Source organism: Lates calcarifer, linkage group LG21 (assembly GCF_001640805.2).
Source record: "Lates calcarifer isolate ASB-BC8 linkage group LG21, TLL_Latcal_v3, whole genome shotgun sequence".
Taxonomy (NCBI): domain Eukaryota; kingdom Metazoa; phylum Chordata; class Actinopteri; family Centropomidae; genus Lates; species Lates calcarifer.
In genome coordinates this window covers 11878112-11902895 of record NC_066853.1, presented here as the reverse complement: position 1 = coordinate 11902895, position 24784 = coordinate 11878112, and the positions used below count along the sequence as shown (strand labels likewise).

At 42.0% G+C, this 24784-nt stretch overlaps 3 protein-coding genes across 9 annotated transcripts in view; 1 reads left to right on the top strand and 2 right to left on the bottom strand.

Moving 5' to 3' along the window:
- The first annotated feature begins 649 nt into the window (after positions 1 to 649).
- Positions 650 to 4716, top strand: LOC108895260 (guanylate cyclase soluble subunit beta-2). The gene is made up of 14 exons (XM_018693949.2): positions 650 to 731; positions 861 to 934; positions 1148 to 1242; positions 1385 to 1545; positions 1676 to 1775; positions 1911 to 2137; positions 2318 to 2405; positions 2565 to 2668; positions 2804 to 3020; positions 3126 to 3446; positions 3549 to 3697; positions 3843 to 3989; positions 4143 to 4297; positions 4414 to 4716. Exons 1-14 carry the CDS (start codon positions 729 to 731, stop codon positions 4625 to 4627), a joined length of 2055 nt encoding a protein of 684 aa, XP_018549465.2. The 5' UTR covers positions 650 to 728; the 3' UTR covers positions 4628 to 4716.
- A 730-nt stretch (positions 4717 to 5446) lies between these two features.
- Positions 5447 to 8139, bottom strand: LOC108895261 (uncharacterized). Its single transcript, XM_018693950.2, has 3 exons — positions 7358 to 8139; positions 6668 to 6890; positions 5447 to 6475 (listed from the first exon to the last, which is right to left on the bottom strand). Exons 1-3 carry the CDS (start codon positions 7698 to 7700, stop codon positions 6346 to 6348), a joined length of 696 nt encoding a protein of 231 aa, XP_018549466.1. The 5' UTR covers positions 7701 to 8139; the 3' UTR covers positions 5447 to 6345.
- A 2890-nt stretch (positions 8140 to 11029) lies between these two features.
- dock10 (dedicator of cytokinesis 10) overlaps positions 11030 to 24784 on the bottom strand; it is a 60434-nt gene continuing 46679 nt past the window's right edge. For 4 of the 7 annotated variants that reach the window (XM_051078951.1, XM_018693954.2, XM_051078950.1 and 1 more), the window contains 24 exons: positions 24273 to 24389; positions 23966 to 24083; positions 23715 to 23836; positions 23184 to 23298; positions 22926 to 22992; positions 22455 to 22502; positions 19827 to 19937; positions 19190 to 19302; positions 18945 to 19060; positions 18222 to 18359; positions 17937 to 18119; positions 17743 to 17853; positions 17399 to 17614; positions 17225 to 17282; positions 16447 to 16548; positions 15357 to 15463; positions 15054 to 15176; positions 14845 to 14958; positions 13694 to 13840; positions 13342 to 13552; positions 13029 to 13219; positions 12848 to 12948; positions 12556 to 12694; positions 11030 to 12098 (listed from right to left, as the gene is read on the bottom strand). In XM_051078951.1, the coding sequence (XP_050934908.1) occupies positions 12051 to 12098; positions 12556 to 12694; positions 12848 to 12948; positions 13029 to 13219; positions 13342 to 13552; positions 13694 to 13840; positions 14845 to 14958; positions 15054 to 15176; positions 15357 to 15463; positions 16447 to 16548; positions 17225 to 17282; positions 17399 to 17614; positions 17743 to 17853; positions 17937 to 18119; positions 18222 to 18359; positions 18945 to 19060; positions 19190 to 19302; positions 19827 to 19937; positions 22455 to 22502; positions 22926 to 22992; positions 23184 to 23298; positions 23715 to 23836; positions 23966 to 24083; positions 24273 to 24389 (2916 nt within the window). In that variant the 3' untranslated portion in view covers positions 11030 to 12050. Of the gene's footprint in view, positions 12099 to 12283; positions 12695 to 12847; positions 12949 to 13028; positions 13220 to 13341; positions 13553 to 13693; positions 13841 to 14844; positions 14959 to 15053; positions 15177 to 15356; positions 15464 to 16446; positions 16549 to 17224; positions 17283 to 17398; positions 17615 to 17742; positions 17854 to 17936; positions 18120 to 18221; positions 18360 to 18944; positions 19061 to 19189; positions 19303 to 19826; positions 19938 to 22454; positions 22503 to 22925; positions 22993 to 23183; positions 23299 to 23714; positions 23837 to 23965; positions 24084 to 24272; positions 24390 to 24784 lie in introns of all 7 variants that reach the window. The other 3 variants (XR_007815361.1, XM_051078949.1, XR_007815360.1) reach the window with 3 other exon arrangements.

The window sequence follows — 24784 nt, the reverse complement described above, 5'->3', positions numbered from 1 at the left end:
TTGGCTCTCCTCTTTGACACACTTGTCTTATCTACCTTTGATGCTGGCGTCATGGCGTCAGCAGTAGACATCAGACAAGTAAAATCACAACAGGCCTTAAAACAAAACTAATCCCCAGTATACTCTACCATTTTTTTTTATTGTTTATTATCTGGTAATATGACATGTTTGATTAATTATTACTAATGTGAAGTACAATTTTTATTAATACATTTGATCCCAGAACACAGAATTTTTATTTACTTGATGTGTTTTTAAAAAATTGGAAAGCCTAAAGTGAAATTAATTAATTTAATGACAGAGACATTTTTAAACCTTTATCACAGTGGGAATATGAGGGCTTTTTATTTTTTTCAAATTGGCCTTCTGTGCTCAGTTGAATCAAAACACCCTGAAATTCTTTGATGTAAAAGAAACAGCAGTCTACCACAGGATTTATAAGGAGGTTCAGTGAGTCAGTTGTACGAACTACAGTGGTCGAGCAATATTCATAGCGAAAGAGCTTTTCTAACACTTAGCCCAAGTCCCCACACAGATGTCATCGTCGCCTTATATCTTCTAAGACCCTGTCCGTCTCCCGCCCAGGAGAGGCTGCGGGACTAATCGCTGGTTGGAGCTCCTCGTGGTAGAGGTCTCTGGGAGACGGAGAACGAGCAATGTGACGAAGATAGAACCTGAGGGAAGAACGTGGCTGGTGGACAAAACTGTTTTTGAAACTTGACAAAGATATGGTATGCTGCTTTGGGAGGAGTTTTTTTTTTTTAATGATCATTTTCGTTTTGCTTTGCACATTGCTGAACTTGCTTCACCAGAATTAAACAGCACTCTTTGGTGATAAGCTTCTCTCCTGCTCTCCACAGTATGGATTTATCAACACCTGTCTGAAATCGCTGGTAGTTGAGAAGTTTGGCGAGGAGACGTGGGCCAAGCTCAGGTAAATGAAAACTTACTTTAACTGATAATACAGGCTTGATTAAAAAAAAAAAATCACTGCTGATTACTTTGTATAGGTAATAATAATAGGATCAATTGTGCATAACTTTAAGAGATTCTTTGACAAATCAGCAACACAAAATTTCTGTGTCAGTTTTTATCATAACTGCAAAAACAATAACATCTTCCTATAATCATCATCCATCATGGACAGAGATGAAGCTGGAGTCCAGGATACCTTCCTGACATATGAAGTCTATAAAGATGAAATCACCATGCAGTTAGTAACAGAAGCCTGCAAGCTTTTAGGTAAATTGTTTCCCATTTGTGCTCATGTTTTGCTTCAATATGTAGTCTAAAATCAGAGAACTTCATCAGTTTTAAATTCAAAATATCAAAGTGAATAATTTTGCTTGCACATACTCCTCTGATTTTTTGTTTTTTTTGACAGAAGTGCAGCCAGAGGTTGTCTTGAGGCAGTTTGGAGAGTATTTCTTTGAGTTTTGCAAACGCTCGGGCTATGATCACATGCTGCGGACATTAGGAGGAAATTTGTTTGAATTCACAGAGAATCTGGATGCACTTCACAGCTACCTCGCCCTCTCCTACAAGGTGCCCGCTCCCTCGATTATTCGTGTGGTTATTCTGTCTTTTGTATGTTAGTTTTTCTCATTTTATGTCTTCTGTGCCATGAGGAGAAAACATTGATTTATCACTCACTGTTTGATTCTCATCCTTGCAGGAGATGAATGCACCATCATTTCGAGTGGAGAGGAACCCCGACGGCACCATGCTTCTTCACTATTATTCAGACCGCAGAGGACTGTGCCACATTGTTCCTGGTAAATAAAATCACATCCTCTTAGAGTAAATGCCACTTTTATCTGTTTCCATTTCCATTATTCTTAAAATGTTGCCACTATTTGATGACTTACTTATTTTTGTGCAGACTAAATGACAGTATTGTCTTTTTGTAGGCATTATTGGAGCTGTTGCTAAAGATTTTTTCAACAGTGAGATAACAATGGAAATTGTCAGCCAGCTAGAGGAGCTAGAGAGAACTGGGAAGAAGGAACATGTGGTTTTCCTGGTTACACAGTGGCCAGCTGGTCCTGCTAGGTCCAGCATGGTCGGCAGTAAAGCTGGGACCCAATCCCTCTGGCCTCTGGCTAACCAGCATAATGCCATGATCTGGATTAAAGAGGTTAAATTACTGATTTGTATTACATGCTCTGTATATAAAATACTAACAATAATAAAAAGAAAATGTTATATATGAACTGTGTAGAGGCTAAGAGCTACTGTGGACAAAATCAACTAAAATAAAAAATATTACATTACCGATCATAGTGAAATTCTGATTTGTCCCTCTCTCTTCCCTCAGCCGCCGCATCAAAAGAGATCCAGTATCAGCTTCTCTATGCACAGGAGTCACTGGGAGACAATAAGGGGGCTGGTTCGCCTTGGGAAAGGTACAGACATCCAGACACATACATACATATGTACAGGCTGAGCCAGTAGATAGACCTATTATCATAAGTAGAACGTTTCATGCTTTATACCCATGACAGGCAACAGGATTATATATGCATATAGTTAGAAATCCTTACCTCTTTTTTCTAACCGTACAGGCAAACTATTGAGGGGCTTTGAACCAGTGTATCCTATGACCCTCAACGTTGACCTGAAGACTTTCTGCCATGCTTTCCCTTTCCATATAGTCTTTGATGATCAGGTAAAAAATGACAAATATTTGTGAGGAGTCTTGTCCCCACAGAAATCTATCTGAGATTCATTTGGTCAAGAGAATTAACCTTCATTTGTGATAATGAATTAACTGGAATGATCAACCTGGCGGTGTCTGAGGCAGCTGGTGGTCCACCAGGCAGGGGTGAACCTCCAGAGGATCGTCCCCGGGCTCCAGACCATGAGCATCTGCCTGGACCAGTACTTCAGCATCGTGCATCCAGAGGTCACCTTCACCATCTCCAGCATCAGGAAGTTCATCAACAGCCACTTTGTCCTGCAGACACGCAGGAACATGATGCCTGAAGCGTGGAGGGGCAGGCCTATGCTACAGCTCAGAGGTAAAGGACAATTTATTTTTATTTATTTATTTATTTTGCTTTTTCTTTGTCATGAGCAAACTATTTTTAAAAAGCGTTTCATCATTTCTCTATGTCTGTCTCCAGGTCAGATGATCTGGATGCCCTCTCTGGACCGTATGCTCTATCAAGCCTCTCCTCTGCTAAGAAGCCTTCAGGAGTTGGAGGAGAGAGACATGCACATTTCTGACATCGCGCCGCACGACGTCACCCGCGACCTCATCCTGCTCAACCAGCAGCGGCTGGCGGAAATTGAGCTGTCCAATCAGCTGGAGAGGAAGAAAGAGGAACTCCGCCTCTTGTCTCAGCACCTGGAGGAGGAGAGGAGAAAGACGGAGAACCTGCTGTATGCCATGCTGCCCAAGCACGTAGCCAACCAGCTGAAAGAGGGCAAGAAAGTAGAAGCAGGTTAAATGCAAATGCTAAAAACATTTAATAATCAGAGTGATTGTGTTTAGAGCTGTATCTAATATGACTGTGTGTCTTTACATATGTGTATTCATCCTACAGGTGAATTTAAAGAGTGTACCATACTGTTCAGTGATGTGGTGACCTTCACTAATATCTGCTCCCTGTGTGAACCCATCCAAATTGTCCTTATGCTTAACTCCATGTACCTGCGTTTCGACCGACTCACCACCGTGCACAATGTTTACAAGGTACACACAACAGGTTTAATCTTTTGACACACATATTTAGGAGAAATCATTTATAAGTTTGTTTTTTATCTCAGCACTGGGAGGTATTTCTTTAAGCCCCATTAAATTTTTGAAGTCATACTCTCTGAATCATCTTTTTTCCCAGGTTGAAACTATAGGAGATGCCTATATGGTGGTAGGTGGGGTTCCCATACCTGTCTCCAGCCACGCTGAGAGGGTGGCCAACTTTGCCCTGGGTATGATTTTGGCTGCGAGGGAGGTTATTAACCCTGTGACAGGAGGACCCATTCAGGTGCAAGAATGCTTGTGCTCCAGTTCTCGAATATACATGTTGATATTTTGATGTCTAAGGAACTTTATTTAATTCGTCATAAGTTTTCTTACTTGGCAATCTTGAGTGCTGTTTTTACTCAACGTTTGTTGTGGCTTTTTCTGTTTATTTTAGATCCGTGTGGGTCTCCACAGTGGTCCTGTACTGGCAGGTGTAGTTGGGGAGAAGATGCCTCGCTACTGTTTGTTTGGGGACACTGTCAACACGGCCTCTCGCATGGAGAGTCACGGCCTACCTGACAAGATTCATTTGAGCCCAACCGTCTACCAGTGAGAACACATGTGTTCACACATAAAAACAAATGCAGGACAGACAGAGTGAACCCTCTGATGTCTCTTTCCTGATTAACACTTTTATTTTTACATCCTCTATCCATGTTTCTCAGGGCTTTGAAGAACAAAAGCTTTGTTATCCAGAAGCGAGGGGAGATTGAGGTGAAGGGGAAGGGCATGATGACCACTTATTTTCTAGAAAGAAACCTAGGAGTAAGTGAACAGCAGATTATGGGAATCTCAGACATAGAGGTTGGGGCTGGACAGCAGGACAGCCAGATGAGCTACCAGCCAGGTGTCCACAGACCAGGTCTGTTTGCTGTCTGATGAATTCTTCAAATTCTACATATCCTGATTCACATGGACAGTTTTTTTTGTTTGTTTTTTAATGTCCTGCCTTCTTTATCAGCTAAACATCACCCTCTCTGTGTGTTTTACTCACTTTGTTCCTCTGTTGTAGCTTTTCAGAGGCAGCGCTGGGATGACCTTCACTTGATCCCTATGAAATATGGAGACAGTCTGAGTGAACCGCCACAATCATCACATATGTCTGAACCCCAGACCTGCTCAGCCATCAAGCCCCGGGACTCGGAAAGCTACGGAAGCCTGCACACTGACGATCAGTCAGGAGGACAGAGAACTCGAACGGTTAAAAGATACGGACGAATTTGGACAGACAGAGGAGAAATATGCAGAGAAAAATGTGGATGGACCGGACAGTGAACAACATTTGATTAAAACTGCTGTGGAAACCAACAATCAAAGCAAACACACCCAAACCAGGTTCTGTGTGATCCTGTGAGCTGGTACTTGCTGATTGACTATAAATGATTTATCAACCAAGGTGCAGGGTATTTAACTCACGCCCCTGCTACTGAACACCATTTGCTGAGCAGCTTTTTTGTAGGTGGTATCATTCTCACTGTGTATTACATCAGCTAGCTAGATTCTCTGAATTGTCAGTATTTACCTTGAGTAAATATGTGATACTGTGGATGTAGCAAATAAAAAATTAACTCAAAGTTTAACAGGGTATGTTTTACATGTAGCTCACGCAGAGTATGTACTAAATAATAAATGCATTTGCCCTGTCTGTGACTGACTCCCAATAAATCCTATGAGCACAGAAGGTAAAAATATTTAATTAAGAGGCTTTGCTTTTGTTTTCATGCTATCAAACCAGACAGATCTGTGGTATATCCAAGCACCAAAGCATCGAAGAGAAACATTAATACAGAAAATGTAAACTTCACTAGCCACTTAACCTCTATCTGAAAGTACAACTCAAAATGAAGCTGTATATCCAGTCCTATAAATACTTAAATGTGATATTACTGTATTATTTAGAAACTTTAAACTGACCCACTGTAAGGATATGAGGGATATATAATTGTAACACTAAATGAGCTTCTTTAAATTTGTCAAAACAACACATAACACTGTATATGACACAGGTAATAGCTTACAAGGTGTCTAATTTACATATAGGTATGCTAAACACTGCTTTATTTACAATGAGCCTTCCATGCATAAACGCAGAGACTACAATGTGTGATTTGACTAAAAAATACACTCTTTATGAGCACTGAAATAAACACACACATAGTCCCTCAACCGCCCCATTCAGTTTACAATGTGAAAAGAAACAAGGATGATTAAGTAATGAGTCTGATGTTGCTCACGAGGCCTACGTCTGTGACCACAGCTGGCCTTAAAAGGGCTGTCACCTGCAGGTGTCTCACTCCAAAACAACACCCCGGGTAGGGAAGAGGAATCTAAGACATCCGATCCTCGCCGCAGAGTGCCCCTGTGTCTCATCACTGTTGACCGGGCCTGGATTGCCATGGCCAGATGAAAACAACACCTGTAACCAGAGTCTTCTGTTTGTGTGGCCAGGTGTGATAAAATCGGTCTGCTGGCCTGCTCATTAAGAGCCCAATCTACACTGACCTAGATGAAGAGGTGTAACCAGGTTCAGACCACAGAGGCTCAGTTCATGTCTGCATTTTGTCCCGTGGCCACATCCACAGTATTTAAAAGTTCTTTCAAGAATCAGTCTCAATTATGGAGGCCAGCTCAGTGATTTTAGGCTCCTCCTGGTGTTTGGTCAGAACTGGACGGTTGGTGTAAATGTCATCCACGGGTAGAAGGAAGGTCACAGTTTTTACCTTGGCCCTAGAAGGTCAAAGAGAGCACAAGGGTTACACAGATACAAAGCTGCAACTTCCAGCCGCAAGGCCTAGCCTATGGAGAGAAAACGTAGCTTCAAATAAATTAAAACTAACCATTTGTCAAATTCAAACCAAACTTTTTTCACAAATGTTGCTCTAATACTACATTTCAGGGATTTAAATTGCCCCTTTGTACCTGTTTTTGTGGACATATTCCTGCAGAGAGTGCCTGTTAGTAACTTTTCCCACTTCTCCTCTCGCTGGGTTTCCAAAGACGCCGTTCCCATGCTGGATTTCCTCTTGTAGCCTTCCCCATCCAGAGTCACTCCGCCGCACCCTGTCGGTCCTTCCCTCTCTCATGGTCACCCCAGACAGGTTTGAGCCCATGGAGTATCTTCGGACAGTCATGACAGTGTTCTCTGTGGAATGGCGAATACATGATGCACTGGAATTTAAATTTCATGGTATCTTTTATACACCAATTTAATAACTTTACATGTATAAATACATGGTTTTCTTGCCTTTCTTTCACTGGGTTGTGTTAGCATTTCTGTGAATAACAAGTGGCAACATGGGATCCACACTAAAGACTAAAGTTAGATCTCATTTTTTGCTGAAACAGACATTTTCTGTTGAAAGTATTTCCTGTTACTCTGTCTCTTGTAGACCTCCAACTCAACACAAGCTGTGATGTTTTATCATTGAGGTGCTCCTTCAAAATGCTCTTTCTCCATTCATCACTACTTACTTTACAACATAAACGTTGTTTAAAGATTATTTTTTATCACTGCTACAAGTGTCTTATTCTCTGTATCCATGATGTAGTAGGTGTGGCAGTGAAACGCTATTGCCACGTGTTTAAGGCCCTCAGCTTTCCCCCTCTTACCCTTGTACTGTCCCTCCAGGACCGGTGCGGACACATTCCGTCTCAGGTTAACGTAAGGGTTTTCCTCCATTCCTCCACTCCGCTTCTCCACCGTCGAAGACGCCGGGCTAGTTTCCCCTGGCACGGCCCCAAATGACCGTCGACCGTAGTCCCCACGCAGCTCTCTGTTCTCCGCCTCCAGCTTCTTGATTTCATCGCGCATCTCCATAATGACCTGCGCCAGGCTGCGGGTGCTCTCCATGGTGCCGCTGTTGCGCTGCCAGTACCACGGCTTCCCAAAAACCGGCGGAGAGTCTCGTAGGAGTAGCTCACCGTGCTGCTGGGGTTTTAACATGCTGCTCATCCTCTTCTTTTTTTTCTTTGTTTTTTTTTTTTTTTTTTTTTCTTGTGGTCCTCCTCCTGTTGTGTGCCCTTCTCTCTGTTGTGCGCGTCTCTCAATCTCAGTCCAGATCTTGTTCTGGGTAAGATTATGTCGCCTTTCACCACTTATACAGCTGAAAGGGCTCCGGTGATCGGCCAGCAGCACATAAAGGATGTTTTATTAATCAGCCCCGGCGTCCAGTTTCAGGAAAACTAAGCAGGGGTCGGAAATGAAATGTGCACTGCACAGGAGCTTGAATGGCGGGAGACCTAGTAAACCTGCTGAGACACTGACAAAGCTATGAAGTTTTGACAACTTTTTGGACCCACAGTATGCGTAACTAACTTCATGTTTCAGTTCAAGAATAGATGGGAGAGGTCACATTTTTTGGCAGCCCACTCTTCCTCTTGTAATGCCCATGTCTCTGATGGGATTACAATATCCTCCTTGTAAAATATTAATTCAATCTGTCAGCAAAGATAAATCTAGGAGGGAAACTGAGAAAAGGCCACCTTTCAGTCATTGTTTCTGTTCCCACTGGTGCTGAAGATCATTTATATAAAACTGAGCGTCTAAAAAGAATAGACTGGATTTATGTCTTTTAAATGTACACATTTACAGTAAAGAGCCCATGCACAGTGAGGTTTTATTCATTTCACCCTGAAGACAAAGACAAGAGAGACATGTGGGGTTTGTCAGCCTCTAATTTAAGCCTACTAAATATGTGGTCCTCTGTCTCATGAATATGCATGCCATTTGATAAAGGCAGAGGTCAGGGGGTAACCCAATGATGACAGGCTGTCTTGGGGGAAAAAATACACATGAAAACAAAACAGGCTTTTGATAAATAAAAAGAGAAGGAATCACTGTGACAGACATCAAATACAGGCGGGCCGCAGACAAAGGAGGAAATTACAGATAATTACGCTCAATGGGGCTTCCACAGCCGGGATTGTACGGTCAGGTGTTCCAACGGAGCTCATGCAGCCACAGGTTGTGGCTGATTGTGAATAGACCAGATGATCTATGAATGCACCTGTAGCTTTAGCTGGTCTGACTCCCACATACTTTCAAATGATATAGAATAAAATATGGACTGTTGCAGGAGACGCCATTCTCTACTAAGTAAATATGAGACATTGTACCTACAGTGTAACCAGGCTTTGTCAGTCTGTGATCTGCACTGAATGGTGCTGGCTCAGAGAGCAACCTGACCCTGGCAGAGTCTAGGCCACAGGGAGGGAGACAGGCACACATAAGCTGGTCTGTAGAGGAGAGAAACCCAATCGGCCCCCTCTTTCTGGTTCACAAAATAGGCTACAGAGAGGGAGGGAGGGAGGTGAGAGAGATGAGACTGAGGAGGAGAGAAATACTGATTGGCTGGACGGGAGGGAGTTTGTGAAGAGGAGGTACTGCAGGGAGGTCAGTGAAACTCAAGCTGCTGCACCTCAGGTGTGTGAGCACAGAGGGAGAGTAAGATATAAATGTGTCAACTGTCTTGTCAGGCAGAGATAAAGACAGATAAGTGAGAGAGACAGAGGACTGCACGCTGCCTTTTACCACCAGCTGTATGTTCAAGGCCACTTAACCTCTTTTTATGTGCAGTGCCGCAATCCCGGGCTTAGCATCAATAAGTAAACAACCACTCCACTGCTCTCTAACTGCATGGTCAGTAATTATACCCAGCTATTGGGGAAAACTGACACCAGATCCCATGTCAGAGCACATGCTACGTTTTTATGTTCTCGACTATACATTTTATACTCTTCTTCATGCTGAATCACTGTGAGTTAAGTATTAAGTGAAGTATGGATATCCCAATAATGAGTTTCTACACCCTGGACCCACAGATGTTACTCCTTTGCACAGAAATGCAAACAGACCATGAGCGTTAATATAACAGTGTCAAAAATGAGCTAGTTTGCCAAGAAAACATCAGAATTAAAATAAGGCATACTAAAATCTCATATTGAACCTACCACAGGGAAAAAAACAAAACATTCAGCAGAACAGTTAATTAAGTGAATGAAAAACAAGCACGAATGATTCCAATTGTCTCCCTGTTGTCAATTAAAACAAAGTCATTCTCTTTCCTAATTCCATTTCCAAATGGCACCCTAACTACCAAAACACTAGCACAATAGTCTGTTTTGGGGTGTCAGTTGTGGTTGCAGTGAAATATAGAGTCCACAATGAGGATGCAAAGCACAGAGGAAAACAGAGCTCCAGGGTAAAAACAGCAGAGATTGTCTGAAACAGAGAGACAGAACAACAGACAGACACACAGCAGTGATGGCGGTGAGAGCCTCTGGGCTCCATCAGATCTATACAAACTACTCAGACTGTGAATCGTTTGGCAACTGACTTTGTTCTGACCCTTCTGAGACTGAAAAAGAAATCAATGATCCAAAACAAAGGACTGTTGCTTTTGGAGTCTGTCCATCTATATCAGACAGGATTACTGTACAGAAACAGTAATTCTGCCAGTAAACTCTCACTGTTGTGCATGTATCTACTGTACAGCACATTTAATATACAAAGAAAAACATTTTTGCCATCCACAACTTTATAAAATGTCTATAAGGCACTACAACAGTGAAGTAATGTTCAAATTTCAAGGTATATACATAGCAGCACTGTGACATTGATGGTGGAGGGAGATGACGCGCCAGGTTGACCTAAAGCCAAATGCCCTTCTCCTGGTCAAAAACAACCCTGACCTCTTTTATCTGTTTGCTTTGATGGACTGGAGCCTTCTCATCTTGTGCACTGCCCTTTTTAAAGCTAGGTATTACCACTGCATTTATTAAGTTTCTCCAGTGACATATGATGTGCTGTTGTCTCACTGTTAAAGCCTATTACTGTATGTATTAAAATTAAAGTTGATATTAGGAGATAATGGATTTATGGAGCTGTTGTCCATTATCCTCTGCATGATGGACCGCGGCAGGAAGTGATTTACTTCTTTGTTCGAAGCTGGGTCTGCTCATTATACATTTCTATCCATTGTGCAGGTGAGGGATCTCACAATTATCTATAATTAGCTGCTGTCAATGGACAGGATATGAGGAGCTGCTGTGCACAGCTGCAGCCAAGACACAGTTTCATTTCAGAAAGCTATTTTACACCATTCAGGATGATTGCAAACCTGGGCTAATGCAATTAACATACTGAGGGACACGTACTGTAGTGAGAGGAGGAGCAATCTGAAGGTAAGGAGCAACATCCTGTGAAAGAATACAAGGCAGATGATTTAAGCAACACTGACATCGGGACAGTGGGTGCAGAAATGCTGAGGAAAATTACTGAAATATTTTCGACATAATTCGACAAAATTTTATTTAAATGTTATACATAAAACTTTAGTTTTTGTTCTTTTTTTTCAGCTAAACAAATATTTATATATGGTATATTTTATAAAAAGAAACATTTCAAACATTTTTAAATATTAATATTTCTTATTTACAATTCAAAACAGTACAGGAAATAATAACAGTAACAATGCAATTTCAATCATAAAAATGTTACAAAACATATTTTTTTTTTCCATTTGAAAATTGGCAAGCTGATATTTTCCAGAATGTTAGCAAGGATACAAAGTAGCAATGTGGAGCTGCTCTACATTCAAACAGGAGCTGGAGGTGCGTTCAACTCCTCATATTCTCGGTTAATGAAGACCTGTATTCAAATGGTTTTGTTTTTCACATTAATCGTCTTGCAAGACACCTTTAGATAGTTTGAAGTACAATACTATTCCACAGGAAAAAAAAATGTAAAAACTGTCATTAAAATGCACCAGAGAGCTATATGTTACATAAACAGCTGAACGCACCCCAAGCTCAGTAAGGTCACTGTTCTCTAAAGGGACAGGGTTGTGGAGAGAAGGCGCATGTTGTGTGTTTGTGTGCATGTGTGTGTGAACATATGCACTGCATGTACTTGTCTGTGGGTGTGTCTGTCAGTATGTAAGCTGATGAATCAGTTGGCAGGGCAGGGGAATCCAAACGACACGTGGATCGAGTCTCTAAAACCAAAACATACGGTAGCTAACAGTCCAGCAGCCTGGCCTCTACTGTAGATAGTCAACGTTCAACCACAGGACTACAGACTACCACGACCACAGTCTACACACTTCTTCCCTTGTTTTCTCTACACTCGCCATCAGTCACAGTTCCACTAGCCCGCTGCTCCCTGCAGCAGGAAAACAATTATGGTCAGAAATAAGCAAATGAGCCACTTTGAGGCTTAAATTGGCACTCCAAAGCCATTGATGGGGGGAAAAAAAACACACCCTTCCTCGCACAAAGAATTTCTTGTCAGTCTATTGGCCATTCAGTAGGCGCTGTGCCGTTCCGTTCCTGGTTGTCTTGTGTGAGGAATCTAGACAGGAGCAACAATAAAAAGCTTGCATTGGAACAGGAAGATTCAAAAAGGAGGCAAGAATAGCAGTTTGGCTCTTGGACAGATGGGGATAGGCTGGGATGTGGGTGGAAGGATAAAGCAGGGTAAGCAAGTAGCAACGTGACAAGATGCCTTTCAAGTAGGAATTTGATGACATGACATACCAGTCTTAGAGAGAGTGGACAGAGAACTGTTAGAGAGAGAGGTGGCACTGGATGCAAGAACACTTTTTTGAAGCTGCAATGAGAGAAGAAAAGTAGGAAGTCGAGAAAACTATGAAATCATGACAGAAACCTGATGAAACCCCTTAAAATACAAAATGACTCATAAAATAAAGCGTAGGAAAAGATGGTGCTCGTTATGCCATGCAACTGAACTGGCCACAGTGTGGCAATAAAATAAGTCTGGATGCTCATTGGTCATTGCATAGTGAGACCTGTTCATTCATGATGCCAGAAAGCTCAGTCAGCATGTCCCTGTAGTGAGCTCTCATCTCCTCCTGGTACTCCAGCTGGTCCTCCTTGATCAGACGCTCATTCACATCCAAAGCCTGACCACAGGCTTCTGCAAACTGCCTGCAGGGAGCAAATCAAATTTGTCTTATTGTATCATACATGTTATGAATGCTGCAAATCATGACAATGAACCTGACCTTTAATGATCTGTAGTATATTTATAGCGTCCAATGCCAGGAATAAAAACCACAACACTTTGTACTGCTGTCCTACCTGAAGATCTCCTTAAGCAGTTTGACCTGGTTGTCTGGATATTTCTTTGCATTCTTCTCCTCTAAAAATGCCCTGGCATAAGCCATAGGCCCTGCATTGACCTGGAAGGGAAAGATCAGGTGAGACAAAACAAAGCGACTCAATTCAAATATCCGTATCTGTATCTTTGAGGAATCCTTACCTTGACGCTGACACTGCCCTGCAGTTTCAGCTGCAGCCGGATCATGTCCACCTCCTCCATGTTGCAGAGCTGGTTGAGCTCTGAGACTTTACGTGACATCTCATCTATGGCTACTTCTATTGGGTTCATTTCAGTGCTCTGCTGCTCCACCACCTGGATGCGCTTCTTTAGGTAGGGGAAGCTAGAACTCGCTGAGGAGAAGAAAATAAACTGCTAAATGGGTGGAAACTGTACAAACAAACAAGTAAAACAAAGTAAACAAAGTAAACCAGTGACCAGGCCAAGGTCCACGAATAAGTAAACAAATACCCACTGGTCAATATGGTGCGTCTCTTGCACTGCTCCTCCACGTCTCCATGTTTCTTCCCTGACAGAGTGAACGGCGTTTCAAACACAAATCGGTTGATGTTGTGATGCCTCTCAAAATCTGTCCTCTTGTCCTGTTGCTCTTTCTCGTCAAAGTAGGGCACCACATAGGTCACCTGAATGTAGGCAAACTTGGGGTCCAAGTCTTTAGGATTTACCTGTTTTTAAAGAATGTTCAGAAAGCAACAGTGAATATTTTTGAACTAGTGATTCACCAAGGAATTGGCAATAATAACAGCCAGGCAAATCAAAATAATAGAAAAATAAATAGTAATAATAAATAGGCCAACTTGCATTACCTTATTGGAGTCCTGGATCATCTTGACATTATCGGCTCCAAACTTGTCAGAGTAGAGTTTGAGTAATCTCTGGGAGATTTCTGACAGCCCTGTCAGCTTCGGCTCTTTGTAGATGAACTCTTTGCTCTCTTCCTCCTCAAAGAAACCCTGCAAGGACACACAAGCACACGCTAATTAGTAATAAGCCTATGACACGTATGAGTGGGTGTTTGTGTGATGCAGTTTTAATATTTATCTTATGTTTTATCTTTTGCAGTCACAACACGCTGCATATAGATGTCAGTCTGATTTTATGTTGCCCCCTAGTGGTTTCTCGAGTCACTGATCGTGAGCGCACAGGCAATAACACATTTGTCACTTTGTTAGAACGGCTCAGCACTAACAAGGTGTCAGTTGTGGATGGGAGAGTTCAGAGGTCATTTTCAAAGCAGCACTGGAGTCAAATGTCAAAGGTGAATGAGGTTTATTAAACAGCATCTTCCTGTTCACTGTGGCTGTTTGACACCAGTTCTTCTCAATGTTTAGGGAGGAAACAACTTCATCACTGGAGATTATGGAAAGTAAAATGGACCACAGCAAGCTGGACACAAGCCTTTCAAAGGGTAAGAGCAGCAGATGTTAATAGTGGAAGAGGGAGAAAAGAGGTAAAAGTGGTTAGCACTGAGGAAAATGGAAAAATCAAAGACATACAAAACTTACCGCAATCTTGACATAACATAATAAAAAAGGAAGAAAAGAGCAGACAGAGAAATTAAAGATGCTGGCTCAGTCAAAAAGAAAAAAAATCTGGTCTCTTAATCTTTCCATGTCCATGCCTCATTGACAAAACGCTGTATCTTTCTCCTCCTTTTTTCATAGTGAGAAGATTTCATATTTTCATTATCAGCTTTTGAAGTCCTTTCTTCATTTCAGAGCTGTCAACTCCCTGCATAGAAATATTCTCCCCTCATTAACAAACAGGGAGCTATGTCAAGGATCCAGATTCTTAAAAACCAATCTCCGAACCACCTCCTTCACAGATAAATCCAGGGATTCAAAGATGAATCAGGACATACTTTGCTCTATGCAGAAACTGCGGTGACAAAAGCATATTTTTATAAGTGTAGATGGCTCCATGTAACTTTGTATTGTCTGCAATAACTGTTCCTCACCTGCCCATAGAAAGCTACACGGTAGTAGCGACCGAAGAGCCGCTTCTCTGAGTTCACCACCTCAGTCACCTTCAGGTAGGAGCGATGGATGTCATAGTACAGCTCTGACAGCCTCTGTAGGCACACACAAACACACACCTGAGGTTAAACCCAGCTCAATATACACATACACGCACACAAATACAAAGAGTGGAAGGGTTAACAGTTACCTTGAAATCCCTTCTCTTTTCAAAGACAGCAATGACAGGTTTGTTGATGTCGGCAATGAGCTCATATCTCTCTGATTTCCACAGGTAGTCCACACACAGCTCCAGCTGCTCTACCAGGGTGTCCTACACAGTACAGCGAGATCAGGAAGGAGATTAGAGAGCAAGCGATCTCAATTACTGCTGTGGCACTAGCACATAACACCACCCTCTCAAACGATTATGATCATAATAAGCTACATTAGAGCAAAAACTTTAAGGTTTAAAGTTAAAGGTTTTTATTCAGGATTAAAGATGAACACTCACCTCAGTATAAGGTGTGTCTTGAGTACCAGTGTCCTCCTTCATGGCACCTTCCTCCTTGACATTAGGGCTAATGCACATAAATGCTGCCCAGCCCATAGAGAATGATGCTGGGGTTTCAAACAAGTTAAAAGTGAAATCAGTGCAGGTAATTCAAAATATATACCTGTACACTTCCCTTAAAGGTCACACATTACTGCTGGTGTTATGCTCAGCTTATAAAACACACAAATGCATAAAAATGCATCCAACACACATGTACAGCCTTGTATTTAAAGGTGCTGTATGTGAAATTTTGCAATTGCTACATAGCCAATGTTAGCATTAACAGCTCTTTACTTACCAGTTGTTGTGAGTTCAGGATCAAATCTAATTCCTTTTCACACCAAAAACTGTCTCCAGTGGTGAAAAGCAACACCAGTGTTAACTCTCGGTTTGCTTCTGTTTCTTTCACTTATTTTCTTCAATTGAAGTTAGCATGCTAACAAGTTAACCCTAGCCCATCCTGTCTCATAATACTGCTTTATGATAGTGAGTCACTGAAGCTCTTGGTAAGTAAACAGCTGTTAATGCTAACATTAGCAATGTAGCAATAGCAGAAACATACATATAGCACCTTTACATACAATATGTTTATACCATTTTTTTTTACAGTCAAGCATTTCATTTTTGCAGACTCATACCAAATTAAAAACATCAAGTGACTGTGCCTTATATCAAATCCCAGTGACACTGAACATTTTATCCAGTGAGACTTGAGTGAACAGTGAAGGTCAAACAGTGGCAGTAAAATGTGCTAACTTGACACAAATTATTAAGACAAGAACAGTGGTCCTGAAAACATTTAACTACACAGTGTAATACACAGTGTAGAAAAATGGTTAAGATTTGAGGATTTGGCAACAGACATCCTGATTTCCCTTCAGTCCAAACCATGTCCACCTCTAAATATCAACACCTTCTACCCAAATTGCAAGAGGTTTAAACAAATATCAATGCACACCCTCTCTCTTCTACAGTCCCTTGTCTCTCCATCCATATGTTCTGAACTCCCAACCCCTCCACCCAACAGCCCCAAGGCGCGCACACTCACTGTCTTGATCTCGGGAGGTAGTTAGTAAGGAGCTACAGTTAAAGACAGGACTTTCTTCAGGGGACACACTGGACATCCTGGCCTTGTCAGCTCTCCAGTAGCCTGTTTGGTAGGAGGGGAGGAGGAGGTTTACAAAGTTTACGTCCACTTGCTTTTGCCTCTTAATGCTCAAGGACAAGGCTCACAAAATCAGCCGAGCTGCTGGCACACTATGCTAGCCGCTAGCTACTGCATACTACTGGTTCAGAGCGTGAAGCACATGCGGACACATACAGCAAAAGAGAGACATGCTGTAGCCTAAATGAGGACACACGCATGCAGAAGAACAAACAGATTGGTGGATAGGAAAACATACAGCACAGCAAAATATGTATACTAGCTATATATATATTTCTACTGGAAGACATGAATGGGAATGGCATTTGGCTGCAAAGACAGATCTATACTACCAGTTGGATCTCTAATTTCTCTCCACAATAAAAAGACACACTCAAGTCACCAGTGTGCTTACTTCCAGTCATACACATCAACCCACACTATGATATGAATGACTGATGCATGAAAGTTTGAATGACCATGTTAGCAGAGAGAAAGAAAGGTTTGATGATTCACAAAAGAATGCTGCGATTGGACTTTCTGGTTAGACGTTACCATGTCTGCAAAGATGCACACACTAAGAGTTTCATAGCCCTGCGTATGTGCAGGTATATGTGCATACACACACAAACCATGCTGCAAGAAGCTTGTAAAGTGAAAGCCGCAGCGTTCATGGACTAACCTCTCCTCTTCAGTGATTCAGCAATCAGGGCTGAGATGTGGATGTAGCACATGGCAGCCTGAGGGAGAGACAGACACATGACCATAAACTTCAGTGAACAGGCTATCTCATTCTTAAAGCCATTTGTGTGGCTTCTGAATTGAGGGCTCTCTAAAAAGTAGAACATTTTATAACCTCTGAGAGATCGCCATTGCGGACGTGGACCTTGGCCATGCTCTCCAGCCAAGTGCGTCGAAGCTCAGGCGTACTGGCGTAGGAGTTGGCCAGACTGTACTGAAGATCCACCAGCATCTCTGGATCCTTCTCATGCTCCTTCATTTGAGCTGTGGCCATCAGAACCGTCCTGATCCGCTTGGTCAGGTCCTTCACCTCAGCTGGGAATGGAGTGTTCTGCAGAAAATATGTTATGAACATTCATTATTTCAATACAACAGTGGAATGAAATACCTCCATACGGTATACTTGCCATTGCTATTATTGATAAGAAAGCTGTAATATATCAATAAAACTTTCTATACCTTGAGTGGAGCATCTCCATTGGCAAAGTTATTGATGATAGCCAGGGACTGTTGAAATCTCGAACCTCCAATGCCAGCATCTGCTATCAACTGGCTCACTGCCTTGATAACCTGAAGTGGAAAGAGGAGCTTGGGGTAAGGACAATGTCACGCTGAAAATGCAATTCACAAAACAAAAACTTGTTTTCACTGACCTGCAAATGTGAGCGGACAATAGACTTTCCCTTGGTAAACTCAAAATTTTTTCTCATGAAGAAATACAGCAGAGCAGCTGCCTCCGTCTGGGTGGAGCTGGATCGATGGTTACAGCACTTGAGGATCTCGTGGCACAGACAGCCACACAGGTCTGCCTTACCCTGGAAGAATGCACTGGGGAACTAGAGAAAGAGATGGAGATGAAACCACATGTAAGAAAAAAAACTGGAAACTGACTGGAAACTTCATTTAGATGTTATATGTTAACACAAAGCTTGCTGGACCTTTTGTACAAAGAGCCTGAGTGCAGCAAAGACATGCCGTAGAGTGGCGGTTGATTGGTTGATCTGAAAGAAGAGCAAGTAGGTGTCCAGCACCTTCTTCATCAGTGCATTCTGTCCATCATCCAGCAACAGCTGCTTCTGTGTGGATGAATGTAAGAAAAAAGAACATTTCAGTTTCAGCATGCAACCTTCTTTTTATATTGAAAGGTGTCATGCAAAGACTTCATACTTTGGAGTACAGTTTTTAAAAACAGAGATTCTTCCAGCCACCAGGTGGCAGTAAAGTGTCACTGACTTCAGGTTAGATTGTACATGAACTGTGTGCGGGATTTATGGTGTATTTCACTCTATGGCCTGTTTTGACAAAAAGGTTTGTGTTTGTTTTGAGCAATTGAATGACAATGGTGATGATATTTTGTTGTGTCTGTATCATTAAAAATATGTTTTTAAACTTTAAACACCTGTTCATCCTTGTATATCAAAGCCAGAATATAAAGCTATACATTTAAATGGACATGTTTGCATTTACTGTAATTGACAAATACAAAAATTGAGTTCACAGCTCAGATATGTCCAGAACACGTATCAGAAGTACACAATAAATGCTATGTGGCACAGAACATGAGTAAAAATAGATTGTCCTTAACAAAAGAAAACTGATGATAAATGCAGTTAGTGTGTGAAATGTAGCTTCGGGTTGTAGGCTATGAAAGAACAACACACCTTGTGATGAAGAACAAAGAGCTCCAGTACGTCCAACACAGTGAGGGACACCTCAGTGGACAAGTTTGCTTCAATGTCAGTGGGACTCAGGGTGTCCCCATCCTGAATACTCCCATCTGGAAAAGAGATTCAGATATGAGAAACTCAAATCCATCTCAGTAATCAATCAAACAATCTATGCACAGAGAGTGTCATATGCTGTACAGATTGTACAGCCCCTTGAGGTGTGTGTGTGTGTGTGTTACCTGTCTCCATCATCTGCAAGAGCTTGGGATTTGTGAGGGCATTCTTGCCCCTGATGATGGGCATGGTTTGAGAGCGAGCATGCCGGTGACCTTCCCCTCCAGATGATGCCATCCTGAAGACAGCAGCAGGAATCAGCAGCTAGTATCAATCACAGTGCTCATACGTTTTATCTAACGCTTGTTTTGATTTGTCACCTAACCAGATATAGAACTTTTGTAAATATAGTAGGCAGGTAAACAGAAACTGCATCCATGTCCCAAGGACTTGCTGTTATGGGGAGTCTATTAACACATGGGAATACAAAGACAAAGACAGGGCAAATCACACAAAACACTGCAGGTGTGAGGAGGGGCATGCTGAGAACACAGTTACATTTTACAACATGGAAACACAGTGGTCACATAAATGATGAATACACACAGGACAATAATGTATTTATCTAAAGCCAAGTGTTCACATTGTTGTTGTACATATGTTTCAAAAGTCTGGAGGTTGTTGCTATTAAAGAAACTATATACATTTTGAGCCAATCGCCAGACATCATTAGAACAGTCATAACATAGACTCGTATCACACATGTTAAACTGTGTCATCACGGCTGAGGTGTGGTTTGTTTTCCTGGTGGAGGGTGATTACCATTGTGGGAAGAGGCTTGAGGGTTGAGAGGACTGGGAGGGGTGGTTAGAGCCTTTCAGGGTGCCATTGGCCTGGGTGGACTGGGCCAGCTTTACTGCCGCTGCTAGCTTCCTGTTCATGAGCCAATCACATCAAAGCTAACATTAGTTAACATTAGTTAAGATCATTAGTGTTTACCAATATCATCATTATTCAGCTACACTAACTGTGAGAGGCATGCTAATAGTTGCTTCACCGTGCCTGAAAGCTACTGTCTAAATCTAAAAACCACATTTAAAAACAGCACTACTTTTGCACTTTTGTGACCTTGTTGCATATTTTTTAGGAACTGGGTCACAATGTATTCCAGTCAGGCTAAATGAAATACTGAGAGCATAAAGGATCTCCAATTTGACCTTGGTGTGATGAGAGCGGTAAGTGTTAGAAAAAAAAGATCATACAGCTCATATAGAGAGGGAGGTCAGCCAGATGGAAAGGTTAGTGGCGTAGCAGAGTCAATGATTTTAGTTTGCCATTAGTGTAATATTGTGTAAATGTTATACTGACTCTTGGTAGAGTGTTAGTGGAGAGCAGAGGCTTGAGGTCACTGTTAATGTAAAACAGCATGGGAATTAAGATGTATGGATGTGGTGAAGCTGAATGTCGGTTAAGCTGCAGCACAAATCAGCTCAGTAAATGGATTTCAACAAACAGATGTTCAGCATGTCAGCTTCTCATGATGCTTAAATGAAGCTCGGTCGGAAACGACTGCCAATCTACACAAAGCAAACGGTGCCATAGCCAGCCAAAGGAAAGAAGACACAGCTACCGTGTAAGCCAATCAACACACCAGCCTCGGAGCCTATTAAGGAAACTCAATCAAGCCAAGCAGCAGGTGGAGTCCAGCCAGTTGAGAGGCGGGGGGCGCGGAGGCAGAGGGTTACAGGGTCGACATGCAACATCAATGAGGCAAATGTGTTAAAGGGTGTAAAAAGCAAACAAAACTAATGTACAGCACCGACATAAATTTCCTCTTTATTTAACACCGATGTCAATACAGAGGGGGTTACTTGATGCAACACAACATCAATACATGCGCAGTCACACTGACAATCCATTAACAGCAGCAGCGGCAGCGGCAGTGGCATGCACAGAGAGGGAGGGCATGAGGTGTGCACTGAGGTGAGGACTACAACAGCAAGGACGAACATGGAGGAAACATTGGAATTAATTGTTAACTGTTTGTGTCATGTAGTGTATATTGTGCATGTGTGAGAGTGTGTATGTGTAGGTATCTTTGCTTAAGTCTACACTATGGCTTCTTTAACTATAGCATATCAAGTTAAGGAAGTGAGGCTCCCTGCTCCATCATGGACAGAAACAGAATATGTTCAAGGAATGTCTGTAACTTTAAGGTCCTGAAAACAATTTAGATTTTTTACATTGCAGATTTCTGTACTTCTTTTTGTCTGTTCTCTTCTTGCCTGTTTGAAGTGGGCGGGTCAATCATGATTTAGCAATAGCTGACTGAATCTGATTACAGTTGTGATACTTTTTGCTCATGTTGCTAGGCTACTGTCAGTCAAATTTGATCAAACAACATCCCAACATTCCTAATGAAGCAGGTTAGCAGTTTTCGATCCTCGTAATAAATAATAACACCTAAACAGAAAAAGTTCAACGTTTATTGTTGCATTAATCATGAATATTCAATACTACAGAGATATATTTAGGATTTGAAACCAACCATGGGGCTTTAATTGTTGTCTGACTGTCTCCCTAGCTTGCTGGCTGCACACTCTTAGAGTAATTCATCACTCCCGAGCTTCAGTGGGTGCCCACACTGACTCAGCCAGGCATCAAAGAGCCAACAGAGAGAGACACTGAGACAGACATAGGCGTAAAACTGTGAGTCCCCCACGGCCTGGTATTACAGACGAATGTTAAGTAGCTAGCAGTCCCAGACAGGCTCAGCTACGTCTGAGAGCGCTAGCTAGGCTTCCAGCTATCTTTATTCTGCTAATGCCTCCATACAGTAAAGCAGTGTGCTCTCCCAGCCTTTTGTTGGCTTACATCTCAGCATCTTACTGCTGAAAGGAAAAAGAGGGCTAATTTAATTAGCTGGGAGGAACCAGAAGATGGAGGAGTCTAGCAGTGCCAATGGCTCAGCTCCAGTAAGAGCACTCTCTCTCTCTCTCTCTCTCTCTCTCACACACACACACACACACACACACACACACACGATAACAACCCCCATCCTAAGCTTGCCAACTACTACAGTACAAAATCCAGCAGTGATTCTCTCTCAACAGCAAAATCCAGGAGTTTCACCTCCCCCTGTCCCTTTCTTTCTTCCCTCCTTTACCTCATCCCCCCTTGAAGCTCATCCCTGAGTGTGCACACGCATACAGAACACATATTAGTATTTCCGCCTGACTGTGCCTGATTCATTTATTTGTGTGTGTTTGCACATGTGTCTGTGTGAGTGGCTGCATTTGCACATGTGTGCATTCATGTGAGCGCGTGATTATATGAATTATGTATCAGTGGGTGGGGGTGTTGCAACCTTTGGCTGTGATATGTATGTTGGGTTAATAAGCTGTTTCTAAATCTGCAGCATTATAATGAATGCATGGTCCATGCACTTACCTCGCTATGTGACGCTTCCCGAGGAACCTGAAGTGCTGAAGACACAGCCTGAGGAGAAGGGAAATGGAAAAACATCTCAGGTGGCGGTTTGCTTGTTTTCATGTGTTTTGTAAGTTAAGAACACAGTAAATAGGTTGAATGTGATCAAACTGAGTTGTACCATTGCAGTCTAGATGCTGACACAAACAGGAAACACAGACAGTTAATTTACTGCACTGTTCGGTGGATGGGGAGCTCTCATTGGAATTGCAGTCTGTTTTTCTTCTCTCTCTCTCTCTCTCTCTCTCTTGCTGTGTCATTACTTTCATCTGTTCCCTTCTGGCTACATTCCCCTTTCTTTTCTTTTCATTCGCCTGTCCCCATCCCTTGTCTGTCTAACGGTTGATTTTTTTTTTCTTTGTGCACAGTATCTCTAGTCTAACTAACAGGAGCTGTGGTAATACTCTGCAATGAAAAAAGAAGAGCACTTACTCCAGGAGGTTAAAGAAGTCTGAGATCTCCTGGTGAATGGCTCGATGCCAGTAGGACACCAGCACATCTGGAAGTAAGGGACAAAAGACATCATGTCAAAGAGCACAGCAGATTTGGAGAGGGTTATTTATTACTACAATCTATTACTGTAATAATGCATAAAAAAGCTTTTCAAAATACCCTTTGACAAGGGTCTACACTGGACTTGGGAGTTCTGAGTATGAACATTTGTAAGTGTATTTGTAAGTAATTTCTTACCCTCAGATATAGTTTTCATGATGTGCAAGAAGCACATGAGCAGGCTGCGGGTCTCTGCTTGGTCCAATTTGTCACAACGAGAACCGTAGCCTATCAGGGACTGGGGCCGAGCAAACTGAGGACAGAAATACAGTCAGACGTATTGTTAGTGCCAGAGTCATGAGTCGTGTCCTCTGTATTTATTTATGTGAATTTGTGAGTTTTAGCAAGCTGTGGGGGGGGGGCTTAGAAATAATGGGTGTGTTATAAGCTAATGCAGTATTTTAGGCTGTTAGGCCAACAAGAGAGATGAGATGATGACCTAGACCACCAGGACCAGGAGATCTCTTAAGTTGGAAATAAAGTAGTGCCTTCTGAAATCCATATAAAATGTAGAAGTTTTAATAAATGACCCACACTGAAGAGAATTCACAGTATTTACTGTATATCAAAAATATACAATAAATGTGTCTAACGTTCTTTTGACAGATCTCTTTGCTCCTCCTTTTTAAAAAAAAACAAAACAAGAACAAAACTCTTTTCTTCTCTCACCTTCTCACATCCGTCCATCTTCTCACTGTTCCTGTCACTGTTGCTGGGGTTGGAGTCCACACTGATCAGAGAACCCCGAGAGTCGGCCTGGTTACCAATGGCAACTGCCAGGGATGAGAAGGCTAGCAGAGGGGCGGGTTCGGGGGTTGGGAAATGGGGGTGTCAACAATAATGTCCTCATTTACACCTTTTTATACAGACAATACTTAGCTACACTCACACACACAAACACACACATTTCTAACTGGTACCTGTGATGGAGTTGAGTACTTCTTTGGAAAAGGAGGCATCCACAGAGTTGCCATGGCGAGTAACAGGAATCATCCCTCCAGCCACTCCCCCTCCAACACTAAGGTCATCACGAGAGCCCTAGTAAAGTCCAGACAGAGGAGAGGACTTATTTAAAGAAAAAATATTCTTTATTCAGCCTCAGTCTTATTCTGTTAGTAGAATCACCACGCATGAAATATGTGCAGTTTAGTAGGTCACCATAATTATTAAGAATGAGAGCCAAGACCACTATGATCAGAGCAATACATCTTTTATACTGACTCTTACTTGGTCACTAGAAGTGAAATAGATGGGGAAGAGGTCCCTGAGGAAGAATCGAGGCATGTTGTCCAGGATCAGGCCATACAAAGGCAGGTAGAGAGATGCAATCCTTGCCTGCTTCTCCTGGAAAAGCAGCCAATTAAAGGGACATCAGATTAGTCTCATAACAAGATTTGTGCAGATTCTATAGTAAGCAACATTATTTTGAAATAGTTAAAAAAAACAACACCTTATTTGATTTAGGAAGCTGGTAATTATATATTTTATATGGGTGCAAAATATGTATGAATGGCCTTTAAACAGCCATTCAATGTGCTTTACTTTGGCAACAGTTGTATTAAAAAATAAATTGCATTTACAATGTGTCCCTGGAGAGTTCATTACTACTTTATTAATGTTGTATTTAAGATGCCTTGTCAGATTGTCTATATCTCTGTGGATTATATAGTTCATAGTGGAAACATATTCAATGCACTTACATAATTTCTCATGTATCCTGCCAAGAAAATGTTGTGGTC